Below are 21,430 nucleotides of genomic sequence, written 5' to 3' on the forward strand. Positions count from 1 at the left end.
GTGTACCATATGCATGCCTGGTGCCCACAGAGGACAGAAGAGGGCATTGGATGCCGTAAGACTGGAGGTACAGGTGGTTGTGAGCACCATATGGGTGCTGGAAATTGAACCTGGGTCTTCTGGAACAGCAGCCAGTGCTCTTAACCACTGAGCCAATTCTCTAGCCCATCGCCGAGTCTCAGAAATTCTGGAAAATCAGGTAATGATATAAATGATATAAATGTAATGACGATTTTTGAGATAGAATTCTCACGTAGCACAGGACATTCTCAAACTCTCTCTGTAGTTGAGGATGGCCCTGAACTCTGACCCTCTTGCCTCTACCTTCTGACTGGAAATAGAGGTGTGTGTGTTATTGTGTCTGCTGTAAAGCTAATTTTAAAGATTAAATTGATTAAAATTATGCTCATGATCTGTTTGTGAAGGTGTGTGGAGTTGGCTCTCTCTTTCCACCTTTTCCTGTTGTCTGGTCACAGAACCCAGGTCACCCAGTCTTGGCCAAATGACCCTTTACCTACTGAGTCATTTTGCAGGGTTGTAAAGCTAATTCTTTTAACCAGAACAGACAATTAACCAGAAAAGCGGCTATGTTAAACCTGTACCCTAACATAATTTTTGGAAAAAAAAAAAAAAGCACTGTGTCTGGGACAGAACATTTCCTCTTGTTATGTGTAATGTGTTAGGTATGTCTCCAATTACACCAAGTCCCTGAGGGCTCGGGACTTTCCATAGCCTTTTGGTCTCTATGACAATGCGCCTTGTGGCCTCAGAGGAAGCACAGGTGACAGGTGGTGCAGGTGCCAGGGAATGTTGGGGGAGACTTGTTGACTGCCGAATCGCACAGGTAACTTCATGAGCGTCTGTGCCTGAGTGCTCCGCTTTGCCTGCCAGCCCAGCCAGACTGCCCGAGTCCCCACCTCTCTAGGAGAAGTCTACAAGTCCTGCAGCTCTGGATGAACCAGAGAGAGCTCCTGGTGGCTGTGGCTCAGCAGAGAGTTGGGAACTCCCTCTGGAACCCCACTTCTGATGATGCTCGAGCTTCCTGAGTTCTAGAAGGGCACGGCTCGGGCAAGCAGCATCCATTCTGTTCAGCCGCAGGCCTCATGCAGCCCTTCAGCATCCCGGTCCAAATCACACTGCAGGGGGGCCGGAGGCGCCAGGGGAGGTAAGTCCCCACCGGAATCTCCCACTAGAGTTCATCTTGCCAAACCAAGCTATGTGCACTTCTAGCGGACAGGCTCAGATTGGAGGCTCAGCTTGGTAGGTGCTTTGAGGAGGCCAGGTTGCAATGCCTCCAGGCACCCGCAAACTACACCCTCTTATTCCCCAACCCCTCCCCCATATTCCTCCTACCCCATCCCACCACCACCTTTGGTTGTCGTTTTGAGACAGGATCCCAGGTAGACTAGCTGGCCCCAAGTTCTCTATACAGTTAAGAATGATCTTCCTGCCTCCAGTTCCCCAGTGCTGGGATTACAGGTATGGACCGATGTACCTGGAGCACGGGTGATGGAGGCAGGCGCTGTGGGCTCTGGATCCCAGCTCTCAGGCAGTGCTCAATACCTTTTGTGTGAAGGAATGAAGAAATGACACTAGCCTTTGGTCTCAGTGGTGAAGTCTTGGTGGTCCAGACCAAGACCCGGGTGCCAGCTCCCCATCTAGGCAGCTGTAAGATTGTGGGTGCCTGCCACCCTTCTTCTTATCTTGAAATAGTGACACCTGTGCCCTAGCACAGGGGTAAACCATCTTTGAACTCTCTAAACTAGGTAAGACTGTGTGTCCTGTGAACATTAGCTTTTTTATATTATTATTTTTGGTTTTGTTAGTTTGGGGGCGTTGTTTGTTCCTTTGGTTGGTTTTTGTTTTTTGAGACAGGGTCTCCTGTAGCCCAGGTTTGACTGCAAACTATCTGAGGCTGACCTTGAACTCCTGATCTTCCTGCCCCCACTTCCTCAGTGCAGAGGTGGCAGGTGCGCACCACCCAGCTATGCCGCAGAGAGGAGGAAGTGAAAAGGATCGTTTAGGGCCCCAGTTCCCCCAGGGTGTGCAAAGCAGAAGAGTTTTAAGCTTCAGGGAAGTGGGGCTCCCATGCCTGTCATAGAGCTGGGGCAGCAGAGCAGTCAGCAACGGGCAGAGGAAAGGAGAGCAGTGCCCGGGGTTTTGAGTAAAGAGATATTAAAGAAAGATGTGCTGGCATGTTCTTGGGAGGGGAACACCTTGAGGCCGAGCTCTCCTACCACAGGAAGCTTCCTAGTAGGAGCTGGTATCGGCTCACCACTCACTTTAACTACCCTCCTGGGATGGGGCGTGAAGAAGGGGGCAGATGGGTTGGGGATGGCAGGTAGGTGGGTCAGACTACAGAGCAGAGAAAGTCTCCGAACTATGGACTAATGCTTTTATGAGTCTCTGCATGGCGGAGACTGAGCAGCAACCAAGCCAGCACGTGAAAGTTAAGATGCTGCTCATGACAAGGAAGACAGTCAGTCTGTCCCTGCACTCCTCATGACAAGGAAGACGGTCAGTCTGTCCCCCACCCTGCTCATGACATGGAAGACAGCCAGTCTGTCCCCTGCACTGTTCACGACATGGAAGACAGTCAGTCTGTCCCCACACTGCTCATGACATGGAAGATAGTCAGTCTGTCCCCACACTGCTATGATGAGGAAGACAGTCAGTCTGTCCCCGCACTGCTCACGACATGGAAGACAGTCAGTCTGTCCCTGCACTGCTCATGACTTAGAAGACAGTCAGTCTGTCCCCATGCCCCTGCATCTCACTTTCATTCCTGATATGCAGAGCTGGATAGTGCTCTTTGCTCCACCCTGAACCTGGTGGTGGCTTTTATTCAACCTCATCTGCTGTTTCGAACAAACAGTTAAGCAGTTTTGTAATTAAAAACAAACACCCAGAAGAGGGTGAGAACAATGACCAAAGCCTCTTTTTTTTTTTTTTTTTTTTTTAAAACAGAAACCAATTTCCAGAAGGTGCTAGTTGAATATGCCTCATGCCCAGAGTCACAAATGCAGGGGAATTCCTGCCAGGTGAATTGTGGCATGTGGCTGAGCTATAGTGAGTCTTTAAGGAACAGTTCTCACACAGTTCCCATGTCAAAGGGCAAGGCTGCTGGCTCCTGTCCCAATCACGCCCAGAAAGCTAGGCAGCCAGCAAGCTAGCCTGCTCATGCGCACTGGAACTGATGCTGTGCTCAGGACTGGTGGGAAAGTTACCCTCTGCAACTGGGTCCTGGACAGTCTGGGCTCTCCACCGTCACAGTCTGCAGTGCCAGCAGCGAGAAGACGGGAAGGAGCAAGGGGATGAGATCAAGCACGGCATATGCTTTAGGAAAGCAAAGTAAAGCAAAACACAGCTGGCAGTTCCTTCCACGGGACTTTCGCCTGGCTCTAACTTCTAAACTTCAGAAGTGTTCTCAGCAGAATGGGGGGTCTGAGTTCCCACTCTTGGAGCTGCATCTCTTCGGCTTGAAATGGGAATGGATGGAGGCTGACCTGGAGAAGTGAGAAATAAGTATTTTAATGAGAGCTGTCATGATTTTAAAGTGTTAGCAAACAGTACCACATTAGGAAGAAAAAAAAAAAAACCAGACAGAAAAGAGCAAGCAGATGCTTGCGTGGCTGGATGCATGTCTAACTGTGATGGCCTCACCACTCAGCAGACATCCCTGTGAATGGATTATCTCAGCTCCCAGGACAGGGCAGACGAAGGCAGGGCAGAGTTGAGAGGAGCATGGATTTGTTCAAAGAGGGAGGGATGGTGTGGGGAGGGGGAGGGACCTTGAACCTGTGAGCAGCAGATCAGACCAAGGGCATGCTGTCTCACCCAGGTGATGGGGCGGCAGTGGTGTGCAGCAAGAAGAGCAACCTCTTGTCCCAGGTCACTGTAAACGTGGTTTTTGCAGCTGTGCTCTCCATGCAGAGTTCCTAGGAATATGGAGAAATCACACTCAGAAAGGCCGTAGAGGCCACTGAAAGACAAGCAGGCCCAGAACCTGCATTCCAGGTGATGATCGAGAGCCATACCCAGGCGACTGATTCTGTTCTAGTTGTGGATACGATGGCTCTCCTGAGATGCCACCAGGCACAGCGGTCCCTAATCTTGTTACAGCTTCTCCTTCCCTCCCTTTCTTCTTCCTTTAAAAAAAAAAGAACTTAAAGTTTTATTTTTGTTTGTTTTGTGTGTATGTGTGTTTGTGTATGTGTCCACTTGTCTGTATGAGCACCTATCATGCAGGTGTCTGTGAAGTCTGTGAAATCTAAAAGAGGGCCTCGGGTTCCCTGACACTAGTTAGAAGCAGTTGTGAGCCACCTGGTGTGAGTCCCAGAGTCCACTTTCAGCAAGCTGATTTGCCAATATAATGTAAATTATGCCGCACCCAGCTTTTTATATCTGAAAAATATTTGACAACATATCATATTGGCTTATATTGATGGCGCCCATTCTCAGCTCTGGGTGTGGGATCTGGGGCATTGCAGGAAGCTGTTTATGACTTTAGTGAGCCAGACTCAGGTTGGCCACATGGTAAACACCTGAGCTCTCTTAAGCTCACACAGCATCCTTCTTGACTTACCCCCAAAGGCCAGCACTTGCAGCTTCAGGCAGAAGCGATGGAGACCCGCTGAAGGTGCACCCAAAACTTCCATCAAGCGCGGGAGAGGACCGTGCCACGCTGCTGGGCATTGCCATGATGGTCTCCTCTGTGCTGATGTTCTTCCTACTGGGGACCACAGTGTTGAAGCCTTTCATGCTCAGGTGAGACACAGGTCAATACCCAGAGCTCCCGGATGGGCCCAGCCCGGCACTGGAGTCCATTCTCCTGGGCACACCCTGGGCTTGCCTGCCAATGCTGGACACAGTGTGGGGCGCAGAAGGTGCTGTGAAGTATTCCTGAGTTACCCCACGTCCACAGTTTGCATGTGTTTCTGTATACAGTCTCATTGCCAGTTGAGACTGGCGTGGTTGGTAGCACAAAAACACCCTGCTAGGAGATGCCAGTCCAGCTTTCTCTCCGGTATCACACCAGCAGAAGAAACTTCTCTCTGCTCCTGCTCAGCTAGGTCTCTTGCTGGAATCTTACATCTGCTTGCCCCCTAACGGCACTGGCTACTCGGATGCTCTAAGTCCAGCTCATTCTTGTCACCATAAAGGATTGTGTGACCTCCAAGGGAGACATTTGTAGCTCTTAGTATTTCTTCAGTGTTCTCTCCTTTTCCTGTTAGCCATTTCCCCTCACCTTTAAAGAGGCACAGGGCTGCATGTCACACGTCTATGTGAGCTGAAGGAATGGGTGTTCACATACACATGTGCACATACAGGCAGATTCAGGGGGAGGGAGAGAGAGTGTGTACCAGCTAGCCATGTAAAAAAACGACTTTGGGGAGTCAGCTCTCTCTCTCAACCATGTGGGTCCAAGGGATTGGGGTCATGCTTCAGGCTTGGAGGCAGGTGCCTATCCCCTCTGAGACATTCTGAGAACCTCAGAAGTTTTTTTGAGACTTTTGTTATGAAACATGTGTATGAGCGTGTATCTCCGCCCTTGGAAACCAGGGGTGTCCGGTCCCTGGTAGTTGAGTTTCAGGGGCTTTTGAGTTGGCTGATGAGTGCTGGGAATCAAACTTGGGTCTTCTGCAAGAGGAGCGTGTGGTCTTAACTGCGGAGCCATCTGTCCAGCCCCTAGACTGCTCTTTAAACATGCGAGGTGTCAGGGAGATGGTTGCAGGCTATCTGCCGTAAACTGAGGTCAATCTGCAACTCATGTTAGTTCTAGTTTCTAAGTATTTCTGGAAATGGCTTGATGAGAGCCGTGAAGACACAGCCTGGACAGTCAGTGTTCACTTTTGTCTCACCTTGTTATACTTTACCATCCGAGGGAGCCGTCCCTAACCAACAGCAGTTAAGGTTTCTAGGGTAACTCACACCTTCCTCTCCACCCCTCATCTTTCAGTCCAAGGGACCGGGAGTTGCAGATCAGGCCAGAAGACTCCCAGCACAAATGGGAGACACTTGAGTGAGCCCCACCCTTAGCAGAGGAACTATCGCGACTGATGGCTGATGCAGGAGGCAGTCAGTTTCTTCAGGGGCCCCACCCTGAGAGGTTACCCATGTTCCCCTGGATGGTCCAACACTCTGTGCACACTGATGAGTGGCCTCTGTGGGTTAAAACAACAAGCACGTGAAGCGGGAGGAAAGGTGGGAGGGGAATGGGAAAGACAAAAGGTGTTGGCTTTGACCAAACCCATTGCGTGCATGAATGAAATTCTCAAGCAATAAAAGGAGAGGCACATTGTCAAAAAGACGTGGAGCTAGTGAAGTGACACCCAAGCTCTAAACACACCTTGTTGTGTCTCAAGGGTTCAGGCCCTGGTGCACGGGGCCGTGGCACTCTACTGCAGCTCTCTGAGGTCCCTGTGAGAGAGCCAGATCACAATCAGCACACTTACATTCCAACAGATCCAAACAGAGCTCCAAAATAGTAAGTACCTCAAGATGCCGAGTTTAAACAGATAAGCAGAAAAGCAGGCTAGAATGAAGCTCAGAAAGAACTTTTGTTTTCACATTTAAAATGTGCTTATTAGTGTGTGTGTGTGTGTGTGTGTGTGTACCACACTCATGTCTGATAGTGTCTGCTCCACACTCCTGTCTTATAGTGTGTGCGCATGCACGCGCGCCTCACACTCCTGCTGAGAGCTGCAGTTAGGAGTTAGTTCCACCATGTGGATTTTGGGGATTGCACTGAGGTGACCGGCCTTCATGTGGCAAATGCCTTTACTGTCTCCCCAATACAAGTACTTTTTCATTTCTGTAATTTTTCACTTGCCTAACATTTTCCTTAGGCTACTTCCCATGACCGTGTTTTTCTTCAGGTTTGGAGTCACAGTGTCATTCCCAGAGCATCTGCATAGCTTTCTGTTGCTGCTGTAATGGAGCACTGTGCACTTGGTGGCATAGCAATGGCAGTTCACGGCTCTTGAGAGCAGAACTCTGACCTAGTTCTATCGGTGTTAGCTGGACTGAATTCTCTTCTAGGTGCCATAGAGGTGCCTGGTCCCTCCTTCTAGAGGATCCTAGAAGCTGCCCATATGACTCAGCTTGTGTGGTCTGAGCTCCTCCACCTCCTAACCTGCCTCCTGTTATCCACCCCAGCATTTTGCTGTGGCCTCTGCTGACACACCCACACCTGTCTCCAGGCTGGCACACACACACACCTGTGTCCATGCTGACACACACACACACACACACCTGTCTCCAGGCTGACACACACACACACACACACACACACACACACCTGTCTCCAGGCTGGCACACACACACACACACCTTTGTCCATACTGACACACACACACACACACACACACACACACACACACCTGTCTCCAGGCTGGCACACACACACACCTGTGTCCATGCTGACACACACACACACCTGTCTCCAGGCTGGCACACACACACCTGTCTCCGGGCTGGCACACACACACACACACACACACACATACACACCTGTCTCCAGGCTGACACACACACACACACACACCTGTCTCCATGCTGACACACACACACCTGTCTCCAGGCTGGCACACACACACACACACACACACACACACACACCTGTGTCCATGCTGACACACACACACACACCTGTCTCCGGGCTGTCACATTTGCTTTGGAGGAGAACTGTTGTTTGTGACTGATACTGAGAGTGTGGTAGGAAGCACTGACTCTAGACAGGGACATTTTTTAAAAGCAGTGGGAGTAAAGGGACCCGCTCACTTTGCCATGTGTAAGAGGGGCTCATGGGAGCAGAGTCCACAGATTCTCTGTTAGTCACGTTTCTCATGTGTGACCAAACACTTAATGGGAAGCAACTCAAGAAAGTGTTCATTTTGCCTGCCACTCTGAGGGCACAAGCCAACAAGATGGGATGGTACAGACAATAGGAGGGTGAGTTAGTTTGTCTTTCTCTCTTTATTCAGTCCAGGACCCCGGCCCATGGGATATAATTTCAGTTAGTGTGGGTCTTCTAGAAACTTCCTTACAGACATGCCTGAAGCCTTGTCTTCTAGGTGTCCATAATGCTCTAGTTTTCTTTCTGTCACTGTGATAAACATCATGACCCAAAGCAACTCAGGGGAGGAAAGAGTTTATTTGGATTATACTTCCAGGTCAGAGTCTAGTATTGAGGGAAGTCAGGACAGGAACCGAAGACAGGGATCTGGGGACAGGAACCATGAAGAGAATGCTGCTTGCTGGCTTGCTCTCTGGCTCATTTGTTCATGCTCCGTTAATTTACCTATAGAGTCCAATCGATCTGCCTAGGGATGGTGCTACCCACAGTGGACTGGGTTCTCCAACATCAATCACAGTCAGGACAACTTCTCACACCCAATGCTGCCAAGTCCCCCCTCCCTCTGCATCTGCTATGATAGACTCTGCCCTGTGGAACCATAATCCAAAAAAAAAAAAAAAAAAAAAAAAAAAAAAAAAAAAAACCCTCTTATCTTCTTTGAGTTGCCTTTTGCTGTTGTTGTTGTTTTTTGAGACAGAGTTTCTGTGTAGCTTTGGAGCCTGTCCTGGAACTAACTCTTGTATACCACGCTGGTCTCGAACTCACAGAGATTCACCTGCCTCTGCCTCCTGAGAGCTGGGATTAAAGGCGTGTGCTAATACCACCTGGTTCCTTGACTTGCCTTTGGTCATGGGGTTTAATCATAGCAACAAAGAAGTAACTAGTACAATACCCAAGATATTATCTGTATGTGACACAAGGTAAGATCGCAGTAGCGTTTTTCAAGAAAATGTAACGAAGGCCAATGTGATGGAGCTTGTAGCATGTACCATCATGCCACACTCCCTAGAGCATAAAGATGAGCAGGATGTAGCTTGGTGCCTTACGGAGTTCACTGACATAAAATCAGCTTTGACTCCCAGTGGACATCGACTCTTGGTGGCTCAGTATTTAGAGCAACGGTATTTACTTAATTAATTTCTCCTAATACTTGCATTTTGGGGGTGGGGTAGATGAGACAGGGTTTCACTGTGCAGCCCTGGCTGTTCTGGAACTCACTCTGTAGACTAGGCTGCCTCGAACTCACAGAGATCCTGCTTGCTTCTGCCTCTCCAGATGCTGGGATTAAAAACGTGTGCTACCACTGCCTGGCTAATACTTGCATCTTAACTATTAGTATAGAGGTTCCCAGGCTTTAGCTCAGACCTCCTGAGCTAGAATCTCTGGGAGAGAATCCCTGGAATCCACGGGGCAGTCTTGATGCTAACAAGTGAACTCCTTCGGGCGAGTCTGAAGCCTGACAGGATTGTGTTAGGGCTGCTGAAGACACCTAGCTCTTGGCCATTCATTCCTTGGTCAAGATGTGATGTTTGTGTTGGTGTATGGGATGGCCCATCACCTCAGCTGTGTCTTAGAAGGCACAACTCGACTTTCCAGCAGCTGCTCTAAAATCCTCACACCCTTACTTAGAAGAACACTCTCCATTTCACAGCTCCAACAGAGAGGAGTCAAACTGCACTACCATCCACACGCGCATTGCAGAGGATTGGCTGGACTTCACATTCACCTGTGAGGGCAGCTGCCAGGACCAGGGTGGGTATCCCTGTCTGCAGGTGTTCGTAAATCTCACCCACTCAGGCCAGAAAGTGCTTCTCCACTACGACGATGAGGCCGTCAGAAGCAACCCCAAGGTAACGTGGATCTGACAACTCAAGAGTTCTCTCTGCTGCCCTTCCATAGTACTGGCCTGGGTGGGGCACAAGCCATCCATGGAAAGCCAGCTTCCTTCTAGCGAACATTGTCTTCTTTGGAGGGTGTGGGGCATGTTCCCAAACTTGCTATATAGCCAAGAATGACATTGATCTTTGGAATCATCTAGCTCTGCCTCCCAAGTACTGAGATTACCAAGTCTTGTTAGAAGTGGCTGAGGATTGAGCCAGGAATGTGTATGAGAGGCAAGGGCTCCACCAACTGAGCAAAGCCCCAGTCCCTTCAGAATATGTTCACAGTATTTCATCAGGATAGAGGAAGCTGCAGCAGTCCTGGAGAAATGGAGTACATGGACAGGAGAGGTACATTTCAGCTCCTGGTTCAGTGTGAAGTCCTAAGCAGGCAGTGTCTCCCCACTGTATACCTGGTTAGAATGAATGAATGAATTCAGTCTTCCTTCAGCCAAGCTGGTAATTCTTTTTTTTGGGGGGGGGGATGAAAAGACAGGAATTCTTTGGGTAACTCTGGCTGTCCTGGAACTCATTCTGTAGATCAGGCTGGCCTTGAACTCACAGATTCACCTGCCTCTACCTCCTGAGTCCTGGGATTAAAGGGGTGCGCTACTACCACCCTGTGGTAATTATTAAGACATCTGAAGAACTTAAGAGTTTGAAAAATTCCACCACTGGTTCATGTGATTTACAGTTCATAGTTACATATAACTATAAAGGTTTTATTAGATGACATGCTATAACTTAGTGTGGCTGGTGATTAAACAATCTAATGATTTCTGGTTTTCTATTTTGGATGCAGTCATTTCTAAAGTCACACACTAAAATGTGTGTGTGTGTGTGTGTGTGTGTGTGTGTGTGTAGACACGTATGCCATGGGGTATAGAGGTCAGAGGATAACTCACAGGCATGAGTTCTCTCCTTCCACCATGTGATCCTGGTAATAGAACTGAGGGGTCAGGCTTGGCAGCCAGCACCTTTGCTGCTGAGCTATCTCCCTTGCGCCATGTCTCACATTCCTGTAGTGTCCTCAACATGGAAGCCCAGTAGCTAACAGCCATGGTCATTTCATTCTGTGCCTGCTGCCAACCTCTCCCTTCTCTCCACACTATGTGAGACGACTGTGCTCTATACCATGACCCCTTAGCACAGCATCAGCCTGCAGCCCTCATTGCTGGCCACTGTTGAGAGTGCTTTTTCCCTCCCCCAACCTCCCAGTGCTTTTACACGCCCAAGTGTCACCGAGACAGGACTGATCTGCTCAACAGTGCCCGGGACATCAAGGAATTCTTCGATCACAGAAATGAAACTTTCACTTGCTTCTACAGTCCCGACGGCCAGATGGGAGTTGTCCTGAGGAAGTCCGGCCACAAGGTTGTTTTTCATTGCTTATTTTGGCCTTTACTGACTTTGCTGGGCGGGGCCCTGATTGTTGGCTTGGTGAGGCTGACACAGCATCTGTCCCTTCAGTGTGAACAGTACAGCGCGGTGCTGAGAGTTCAGGCAGGAGGCAGAGCACCTTCCATGGGCAGGCGCAGGGCTTCGCTGTGCAGTGTGGCACAGAGCCAGGGGAAGAGAGAGCAGAGGAGGCGGCCCCAGCTCTCCCACCAGGAGAGGCTCCAGCTGAAGACTTGAGCAGTGCGGGGTATGGTCAAGCAAACTTGTGATCCCAGCACGTGGGAGGCTGTTGCAGAAAGATCAGGTTCAAAGTCAGCTTGGGCTATATACAGATCTTGTCTAAGAAAAACCTAGCTGGGGCCATAGCTTCCAGATAGAACATGTGCCTAACATGCACAAGGCCCTGGATTTGATCCCCAGCACTAAAACCAGCCATGTCTGCGTACAAACCTGGTGTGTAAAGGACAAAGGTGGACCCCACAGCTTTCCACATGAGTCTTCAGATGCTCACTGTTTTCTATCTATTCTGAAAACATGTAGTTTCAACAGTTTCTCTTTTTCAAGTCTTCTTCACATGAGCCCAGGAAGCACTTTTCTTCTCAGAGGCAAAATAAATTCAAGGCAGTTCTCTGTGTAACCTCAGTTCTCCGTGGAATGTGCTGGCATGGGAGGCGTGTAAGAAGCCATCACTGAGTCTATCTGTTGGGCACTCAAGTGACAGCATGTGCAGTTCACGTGAAAACATTTCTCATAGAAAAAGGTACTGGGAGCTAGAGAGATGGCTCAGTTGGCAAAATGAGAACCTGAGTTTGATTTCTCAGACACATACAAAACAAAACAAGCAAGCAGACAAAACAACAAAGACCAAACAGGCCAGGCCTCATGACCTGCACCTGAAACCCCAACACTGAAGAGCTGGAGACAGGTGACAGCTAGATAGCAAATCTGTGAGCTCCAGGTCAATGAGAGACCCTGCCTCAAAAACCAAGATGGACAGCAACTGAGGACAGCCACCTGAAGTTGCTCTGGTCGCCACACACCAACACGTGCATGCAGGCATGTGGACAGCATACATACACATACTCACAGCCAGCAGTTCATTTACTGTAGATTAAAAACTTCCCAAAATGTCCGAAAACCCAAGTCTGCCACATTTACAGCAGTTCCTTCTTCCTGAACTCTTCATTCCAAGAAGAAAGCCGCTGCCTAGAAAACCCAGCTTACACTTGCTTGTACTTGACCTTGTCGTGAAGCAGCTCTCTTTACTTTGTGGAATTTCCCGTTAATTATCCTTTCCCTAAGTTCCTTTCAGTCTCTGTGGGAATGGGAGAAATGACAAGCGTGAAGTAAGCTGTACCCAAGTCCAACATCCACCTCAAATAATGCATACTGTGGAATGGTCCTGCTTGGGCAGTCAGTGCTCTAACAGAATTGGCCTGGGGGGGGGGGGAGGGCTCAGCAGTTAAGAATGCTTACTTCTGCTGGGTGGTGGTGATGTACGCCTTTAATCCCAGAACCTGGGAGGCAGAGGCAGGTCAATCTCTTGAGTTTGGTCAAGAGCCAAAGGCCAGCTTGGTCGAGGACAGTCGTAGCTACACAGAGAATCCCTGTCTAGAAAAACAAAACAAAGAAACAAACAACAAAAAAAGAACTCTTGCTTCCTAGCACCCACAAGATGGCTCACAACCATCTGTAATGTCAGATCCAGGATATCTAATACCCTCTTCTGGCCTTTGCAGCCACTACACAAGTGTGATACAGGCAAAAGACTCATATACATAAAAGTTAAAAAAAAAGGCCGGGCGTTGGTGCCGCACGCCTTTAATCCCAGCACTCGGGAGGCAGAGGCAGGCGGATCTCTGTGAGTTCGAGACCAGCCTGGTCTACAGAGCTAGTTCCAGGACAGGCTCCAAAGCAACAGAAAAACCCTGTCTCAAAAAACCAAAAAAAAAAAAAAAAAAAAAAAAGTCAAACAAGGTGACTATATAAATGTCACAAGACTTCCAGCAAGGCCTTCCAGCTTAAGATGAGCATATGAGCTGAGGAGCTCACTGTTTTTCCAAAGCACCTCAACGCATCTTTACAGTTCCACACACAAAAATGAACACCCTTCACTGTAGACAACAAATTGAGACTTTTGAAACCACTTTTGAGGTGTTGATGGAATCCAAGTCACACCTGATTCTAAGCCAGTTTAAAGCGTGTTCGTAAATTCAAGTCACCAGTTAGCAAAGTGGCTAAGCCAGCAGAGTGACAGCTATAGGCAATGAGTCTTGGTGTCTCACCTTCTCCCTGCTGTGGGCTTTCCTTCCATCCATAGCTTCTCGGGGTGGGATTCGGGAAATGTGTCTTTTGATGATCTCCAGGCATAAAGACGGGGTGTGTGAAATAGCAAGCTTAGTTTTGGATAACTAAGAATTAATGGAGAGTAGCTGTGAAACCCTTGTGCTGAGCTGCAGCAGCCTACTCGGTCACGCTTGGTGGCAGTGGCAAGCAGGTAAACTCTGAGAGGTGTCCCTCTGCTTCCCCGCCCTCGTCCCTTGGTTAACTGATCTGCTGTGTAAAGGCTGGGAATACTATGTTGTATACCAAACCTCCCCAGAATGAAATACACAACTATGCATGTCCAAGAAAACTGTAAATGGAGATTGTCATTTTCTCAAATTAAAGATAAATCTCAAATCCATTTCCTAGTGAACTGGACTTCCAAATTACCAATGCACAGTTTTGTGCTTCCCCCACCATGCTCAACATAGAAGTGTCAGGTGTGTTTCCCCAGAGGTTTCCCAAGCAGTGACTACTGGACCATCCCCGGGAAGACAGACATGAAGCTGGAGAAGAGTCAATTTGAAGCTCAAGCCATTCAGCAGTCCAGTAAATTAAAGCAGCAGCAGGCTTACTGTGGAAGCAGGAAGCATCGATGCTCATGTCGTTACCAAAGGCAGCTTACCTTCGGCACCGTTTATAATGGGCAGGGGGCAAAACAGTTTGCTTCTACACTGACTTCATGTACAGACTCTAGTTCCTAACAGACCTAAGAAAACGGTCCATTTCCTACCCATTTCCACACATATACTCACACCTACTCCTATGTATGTAAATATCAGCTTGAACCACAAGTACTCAGGTCTCAATTTTTCTTGTTTTTACTACTGAGAACTGAACCTAAAGCCTTATGCACTACAGCACACATGCTCTATCACCGGGTGATACTGTGACCGCTAGCATACTAGCCAAGGGATGTAGGAATACTCCTTGATGCTTCAGAGAGAGCAACATTCGTTTCTCTAGTACTTAATGCCAGGGCAGAAAAAAAATTTGAGTTTTCTTTTTCTTCTAGACAGGGTTTCTCTGTATAACAGCCGTGACTGTCCTGGAACCTGCTTTGTAGACCAGGCTGATCTTGAACTCACAGAGATCCTCCTGCCTCTCCTTCCAAGTGCTGGGAATGCCACCATGCCTGGCTTGACTCAAGGTTTTTCAATCAAATATTCGTAGTAATTACGTAGCAAACTCAAATCTAACAACTCCATTCATAGCAACACTAGTTTGCCTTTGAAGAGAGACAGCAAGAGGGATTCTCACAGCTCTTGGCTTACACCACATGCTAAGCACCATTTGGACACAAGGTAAGTTTTCTTTCTTCTTTAATGAACATGATGGTACAGACTGTGCAGTTAGGGACAAGCGGACATTGACAGTGGTGATTAGCGCAGCCAGTGCAGTCACAGGCTGAACTCCTTGCTGGGAACAGTATGGCAGAAGAGGTCTCCAGTTTAGTGAAGTGCAGCTGTCTATATTCTAAGCCAGTGGTTCTCAACCTTCCTAGTGTTGTGACCCTTTAATATATATAGTTCCTCATGTTGTGGTGACCCCCAACCGTAAAATAATTTTGATACTTTATCCTGTAATTTTTCTATTGCTATGAATCATAACACACGTCTGTGTTTTCTAGTCTTAGGCGACCCCTGTGAAAGGGGCATCTGATCCCAAAGGGGTCGCGACCCAGAGGTTGAGAACAGCAGTTCTAAGTAAGAAGCAAATGGAGCTTCGTTGTGCTGAGTACTTCTAAGGCAAGGATTACAAGAACACTAACAACGTCTCTTCTTTCTGTGTAAGCCCTGGCTGGCCTGGAACTGTAGACCGGACTGGCCTCAAACTCAGAGAGATGTGCCTACCTCTGCCTTCCAAGTGCTGCCCAGAAAGAATGTTTCTAACTAGTTCCTCTTACACAGAACCTCAACTCACTGACTGAACAAAATGGAGAGAAACCATCTGGCTGAGAAGGGAGGGACAAGTTCCTCGCACAAGTGGTGTGCAGTCATCTTTTTGTAGTGCTTTATTCCAAGGTATTAAAGTATTATATTTGAAAGCAATGCATTCTTTTAGATTTTATTTAACCAAGCTAAGTCCAAAGACTGAATGATAACAAAACCATCAACTGCATTTGAAACCTGGATTCTTGGAGCCTGGGGGGAGAGGGGGTGCATATCACCTGTATCCTCAGTGCTATGGAGCCTGGGGGGAGAGGGGTGCATCACCTGTATCCTCAGTGCTATGGAGCCTGGGGGGAGAGGGGTGCATCATCTGTATCCTCAGCGCTGTGGAGCTAAGACTAGAGGATCTTAAGTGTGAGGGCAGCCTGGGCTAGACAGTTAAGACTTTGTGCCACCAAATGACAAAACCCTAAAAAAGTACCATCACCACAACAAATTCCTTTGGGTTCCATAATCAAAAACATTCCTAGAAATCAGATAAAAGCTACTTTTCCCAGACAGTCTTAAGAACATACATAAAACCTGACTATTTTTTTTCTTATGAACCAACAGAAATAACTACATTTGAAAATTCATACTCAAAAGTTTTAGAGACCAAATATCCTAGGATGGCTCTGAACTTACTAATGCAGCTGAGGATGACCTTGAACTTGTGATCTTCCTGCCTCGACCTCCCTAGTGCTGGGGTTACAGGGGAGTGCCATCATTCCTTTTATACAGTGCTGAGGCTCAGGCCCAGGACTCCATGCAAACTTGTCAGGCCCTCCAACAACTGAGCCACATTCCCATACTTCAAGAGGAAACACTGCAGGTTGTCTGCCTCCTTGCTAAACTAGATCCACAAAAAACAACACCTAGAAATACACATCATTCTGCCACACCATTATTACTGTGACACATTAGATGAGGCTAAACAAAGTCTTCTTGGCTTATAAAATGTTTTTTCTTTTTTTATTTAGTAAGATGAAGAATGGAGTCTATCGTTAGCAGTGAAAATCAGCCTATGAGTACACTATGAGATTCATTTTAATTCTGCCCGCCAAACACTTTTTTTCTGATACCTGAGAGAGAATCCCCTTCCAGTTCCATTCCCACAGCTGAGACCCACCATACCCAAAAGCCAAGCAAAAGAAAAGGCACTACATAGTAAGACGGAGGTGCACAACCTCCACCAAATGAAGATTCCACACAGACTCATTCAAGAGTGCCACTACAGCCTGGGGGACTCCTAATAACCTCAAGGCCCTTCTGAACTTTAGAACCTTTTTCTATGTGTTAGCCTGTGCTAACAAAACAGTAAGAGAGTAACCGAGCTGTGGATGCCAGACTCAAGAACTAGCATCACAGGCTGCCCTGACTGTATGGCTTTGGAGTCATGAAATTTTAGCACTCCTGAGCTGTAAGGTATGCCAAGTCTGACTTGCAAATATAAAAATGGCAGAGCCCTACAGAGTCTCTGTGTTGTGAGACCTGAGGCACAGAATGGCAACTTAGCTTACCCCCCTTATGAGCCTTTGGAGATAAAGGCTGCCCAGGGCATGACACAGATCGGCTCAGTCTTACTCACTGCAATGCTTTTTTTCTGTTTACAACAGCTCAGCTGTACTGCTCTGCCACCAAGAGTCACTAATTAAAGATGCTGTCAAGATTGAGATCAGCCTTCCAAATTCCGAGCTGGATGTGATTCTAGTATGTGCAAATCATCCCCATAACTTCCAGCCCCTCCGAGCTTCCCCTGCTCAGACCCCTCCATCATCCCCCTCCCCAAACATCTGGAGCAGAAGCAGCACAGCCCCCAAATCCACAAACCGCCTTTGAACTTGCTGCTTTGGCGATGTCATGGACATCAGAATAACTCTTAAGGTGGATTCTTGAGTGTGTGGGTCCAGCCCAGGTCTGCAGTTTGCAGGGACATAGAAATAAGTGGACACTCTAACATTCAGAAAAGATTAACATACTAGGTGTAACATATTGCTGGAAATTACATTTCTCCTAAGAGCTGGCAGGCATGGACTTGTGACCAAACTACAAATCAAACAAATTGACAAAAAGTATGCTAAGGAACGACCCGAGGTTCATGTGCTGTGAGGTTTCCACTGTACCCTTAAGATAGGCTCCTCATCTTTTCTGTAATGCCATTCATCTCCTGATGGGCACAGAACACACATGGGCTGTGCGCTACCTATGATGATTACCAACCAGTTTAAGATAAAGTTCAAGGGGACATATACATCTAACCAAGTAATTATTTCCTGATTAATAAGAACTACACTTTACACAAAATACTTTATCAGCAGCTGTTTTCATCAAAAAAAAAAAAAAAACCAATAGTCAGTTTCACAGTTGAAAAAGTTACACATTAAAATATTTTACAATTCATTATATATTCCCCAGGCTCCCATTTCCTGATGGGCAGTAATATAAAGCAGAGTAGAAGGGACAACCTTAAGTCTGATGACTCTGACACCAAGTTTTACAGAGGACACGAAGAACCACAAAGTCTCAGGTTCTACGATAAAATAGCAACCAGATTCCATTCTTCTTGTAAAAACTCTAATTAGAAACATCTTTAAAAACAAACAGAAAGCAAACAAACAGACAAATCAAACTCCACAGTAAGATGAACAGATTTCAAATTAACAGCAGTCTAAAAATCTTCCAACTAAAGGTCTCGCATCGCTGCGATGGTAAGAAGTGAAAGCATGACGGAAGTTACTTCTTGCTACAGTGTAGTTTCTTTAGGTTTGCTTTCTTTCCTTCCAGAAATAATCACTGACGAAACATCCTCAAGTGACTTAGTGAGATTATGGAGCCAAAGTCAAGATTGACACAATATTCAATGACAAGGATAGCCATTTACAGAGGTGATTGCTCCGCAGGTCCTTCTGATTCTCAAGCACCTGGGAGTGGCACATTATTGCTTGCTGAAAACAGATTCTCATCACCCCAGTTTCGATTTGAATTTTAGTCCTTTGTCTTTTTTTTAATACAAATCATTCTCCTTTCTTTCTTTATATATATCCTTTATAGAACATAGATTTTCTATCAGTACAATTAATGTGGTTGTCAATGGCATAATAAGCTATGTGGTTGTGTTTTAATTGTGCAGAGACTCTAGAAGGTGGTAACTACTTGAACTAATGCAGGAAAAAAAGGCAAAAACTACCAATTTTGTGCAAGGAGGCTCACGGCTTTTGTTTTTTGTTTTTGTTTTGGCACTCAGGAAAACACAGTTCTTTTTGTAATTCTTCAGTTTCCACCATCAGAGCTGTAGATTTGTACCATGTCACTGAGTTTGACTGTAATAATCCCTGATATAGAAAAGAATGGGATGTTAGTACCTAGCAACTGCATATCTAAGTAACACAAAGTGTTAAATGCCAAGTAAATAAGTTAGGAAGTTTTCTATATCTGCAAAAGAATCTATCTGGTTTTCTGCTTAAAAACAGTTTAAATTCTGATTAACTATTCCAAGACAGTTTACAGAACTAAGTTCCCCTAATCTTCAGGTTTTCTTGTTGGCAATAATATATACATGCTTTAGTGAAGTACCTAAATCTTCAATAATTATGCCCTTTAAGGGTTCTAAAATAGCCAGATATTAAGAGTATTTTTATTAGAGTCCCATTTACTATTCAAAACTTCTACTCTAGGTGTCTGACATCACAGACGAGCGCTTCAAAGGGATGCTGTTGTTCTAGAGTGTACAGTGTGCACTCTTCATAAAGAGGCTCTCCAGGAACACGCCTAAGCTAGGAACTGTCAGGAAATTATTGCACATTTTTTCTTTTTTTTCTTTTTATTTATTCTTTTTTTTCGCTTTTTTTCTTTTTTTCTTTTTTTGGTGTGGCATCTGAACATCTGCTAAAGCTATTTTCTAGGACAGGAATCATTCAAACACTGGGTAGAAATCTAGAGTGACCACTAACATTAGCCCTACATCTTAGATGGATGATTTCAAAATGCTCAATAACGCACTCTGTGTGGGATGTAATAATGAAGTTGGAGTGAGACCTGACCACTTTGAAATGGGACATGATAGTAAAATGGGTTAATGTCCTTACTTTTATCATTGAGATATGAATACATAGCTTACGAAGGTAAAAAAATTCATGGTTTCTAGTCTCTCATAATATAAAAGTCATTCATGACCAGTCCTCAGTAGAGGGCTTAAGAGTCAGGATGATAGTCTACTTTGTATTCATCTAGTAACTGGTTTCAGAGGGTTGTGCCATTCTCAACTATAGATGGATGGACGATGAGGGCCTCGGGTGAAAACGGACAGCAGTGGAAGGAAAGCATGTGCAGCTCAACCCGTTCTTAGGGAGTCATACAGGGGGATCTGGATAAATGGAATAGTGCCTGAGCCTCATCTACAGACCAAGAGAAAAGCTAACCATGCTGTTACCAACGATAAAAAATTTGGGGTGCAAAACAATGCATGACTATGGGACAGATTATGTAAATAAAGAATATATATTAATGATAGTTTCTATAATATAAATAGCCTTTAATAAAAAAAAATAATCTTTTTAATAACATTAATACTCACTTCTATTTTCTGGAAAACATGCATGAAAAAAAGTACTCAGTTCAATTGCAAAGGAGAAACAATCAGCTCAAAGTGAATACTGTACAGGTCAGAAACAGGAGCCCTGCTGGCCTCCTCTAGATCACTGCTGTACTTGATGCCAGCCCAGAATTTCCCTAGGAAATAAGTCAGATCCTTGTAAATACTGTCCAGAAAAAAACAACAAAAACCAAAACCCAACAAGAACACAGCTGTCTGCAGGTTGTCACTTGTGACTGCTTTCCAAACCACAGGGGGAGAGACCAAGTCCATCAAAGGGCTGTGTGTTCAGAGCAAAAAGCGAGCCCCATCACCCCAAGTGTTGTTCGTCAGTAAGCCGGGAGTCAAACCCCACTTCAAACCGTAAGTCTGAACAGCAACGGGAAAATAAGCATTTCCATTCTTCTCCAATTTCATTTACTTAATATAAACTCCAGCTGACTCAGACCTAAAGCAGTCACAGCCTCGGTTTTGTCCACATTGTAAACAGAACCCTGGCAAGACAAACGGAACAGCATTCTCTTTTCGTCTCCATCATTTGTATGTATTTTGGGGATTTTTGTTTTGTTTTGTTTTTTTAAAAAAAGATACAAACAATCTTCAAAGTTTACCTTTTTTTGGACTTAAGGCATAACATGAAATTGCTCGTTATTCTAAAGCTGGATTCTGAGATGAACTAGTTTAGTGCTATCGAACCCTGTTTGCGTGTACAGTGTTTCAATTATAGAGCATGTTGTTCCTGACTGTGCCATCCCCGTGCCACCATCTGCCTGTTGTCACTCACTGCCATGCAGTGGAGAAACAATGCGCCAGCTTGCAGTTCCCAGCTCCCATCTCAGTTCAAGGCATGCTGCTTGATGGTGTGGAAGATCCAATCCATTTTTGTCGTCCAGCCGCCGTGATGTGCGTCATTCATTTGTTTGGTGAAATACTCCAAAGCCTCTTGCTCAGTTTTGTCTAAGGCTAGAGTCTTTCGAATATACGCAATGTCATCAAAAGACTGCAGTTCTGGCATTCCAGAGCCAAGCATCATTGAGAAAAGGTTGATGAAGAGATTGGCATGCTGCCGAATGGCTAGGTAAGCCTTATAACACATCTCCTGAAACCTGCAAGTGGGAAGAACATTTGGTCAGTGCACGAACTAGTACTGACTTCACAGAATTAGCACACTTGCCTTGGGTGAAGGTCTAAAAACTACTATTCCTCTCCCCGCTCCCCTGGCTCACACCATTCTAGAATGTGTACTCTTGCATAAGTACTTTATTGCCTGCCAAGCACCTGACATACTGCTTGGAACACTGCGGTTTAGTATTTATCAAATGCCTGAACTGGTCTATACTAAAGTAACATCTCAAGGGTTTGGGCACTGACTTATACACAGAACAGAATCTTAAAAAAACCTTTTGAAATCTAAGACAGACTAACAATGTAGCACAAGGTGGCAGGA

The 21,430-nt window shown here is 46.2% G+C and overlaps 2 protein-coding genes across 4 annotated transcripts in view; one reads left to right on the forward strand and one right to left on the reverse strand.

Annotated features, from left to right (window-relative positions):
- The first annotated feature begins 827 nt into the window (after nucleotides 1-827).
- Kcnmb3 (potassium calcium-activated channel subfamily M regulatory beta subunit 3) lies at nucleotides 828-20,577 on the forward strand. Its single transcript, XM_050138270.1, has 4 exons — nucleotides 828-1,165; nucleotides 4,594-4,767; nucleotides 9,510-9,708; nucleotides 10,957-20,577. Exons 1-4 carry the CDS (start codon nucleotides 1,104-1,106, stop codon nucleotides 11,371-11,373), a joined length of 852 nt encoding a protein of 283 aa, XP_049994227.1. The 5' UTR covers nucleotides 828-1,103; the 3' UTR covers nucleotides 11,374-20,577.
- The window catches only part of Pik3ca (phosphatidylinositol-4,5-bisphosphate 3-kinase catalytic subunit alpha), a 79,018-nt gene continuing 75,537 nt past the window's right edge, over nucleotides 17,950-21,430 (reverse strand). For 2 of the 3 annotated variants that reach the window (XM_050138263.1, XM_050138264.1), the window contains exon 21: nucleotides 19,565-21,089. In XM_050138263.1, the coding sequence (XP_049994220.1) occupies nucleotides 20,819-21,089 (271 nt within the window). In that variant the 3' untranslated portion in view covers nucleotides 19,565-20,818. Of the gene's footprint in view, nucleotides 18,725-19,564; nucleotides 21,090-21,430 lie in introns of those variants that run through there. The other variant, XR_007591018.1, reaches the window with a different exon arrangement.

The sequence above is a fragment of the Alexandromys fortis genome, unplaced genomic scaffold (genome assembly GCF_014885135.2).
Source record: "Alexandromys fortis isolate MF-2015 unplaced genomic scaffold, M_Fortis_MF-2015_v1.1 scaffold_15, whole genome shotgun sequence".
NCBI lineage: Eukaryota > Metazoa > Chordata > Mammalia > Rodentia > Cricetidae > Alexandromys > Alexandromys fortis.

Coding starts and splice junctions, on each gene's coding strand:
- Kcnmb3 (XM_050138270.1), top strand. CDS start 1,104: ATGCAGCCCTTCAGCATCCCGGTCCAAATCACACTGCAGGGGGGCCGG. Junction 4,768..9,509: donor TTGAAGCCTTTCATGCTCAG/GTGAGACACAGG, acceptor TCCATTTCACAG/CTCCAACAGAGAGGAGTCAA. Junction 9,709..10,956: donor CCGTCAGAAGCAACCCCAAG/GTAACGTGGATC, acceptor CCAACCTCCCAG/TGCTTTTACACGCCCAAGTG.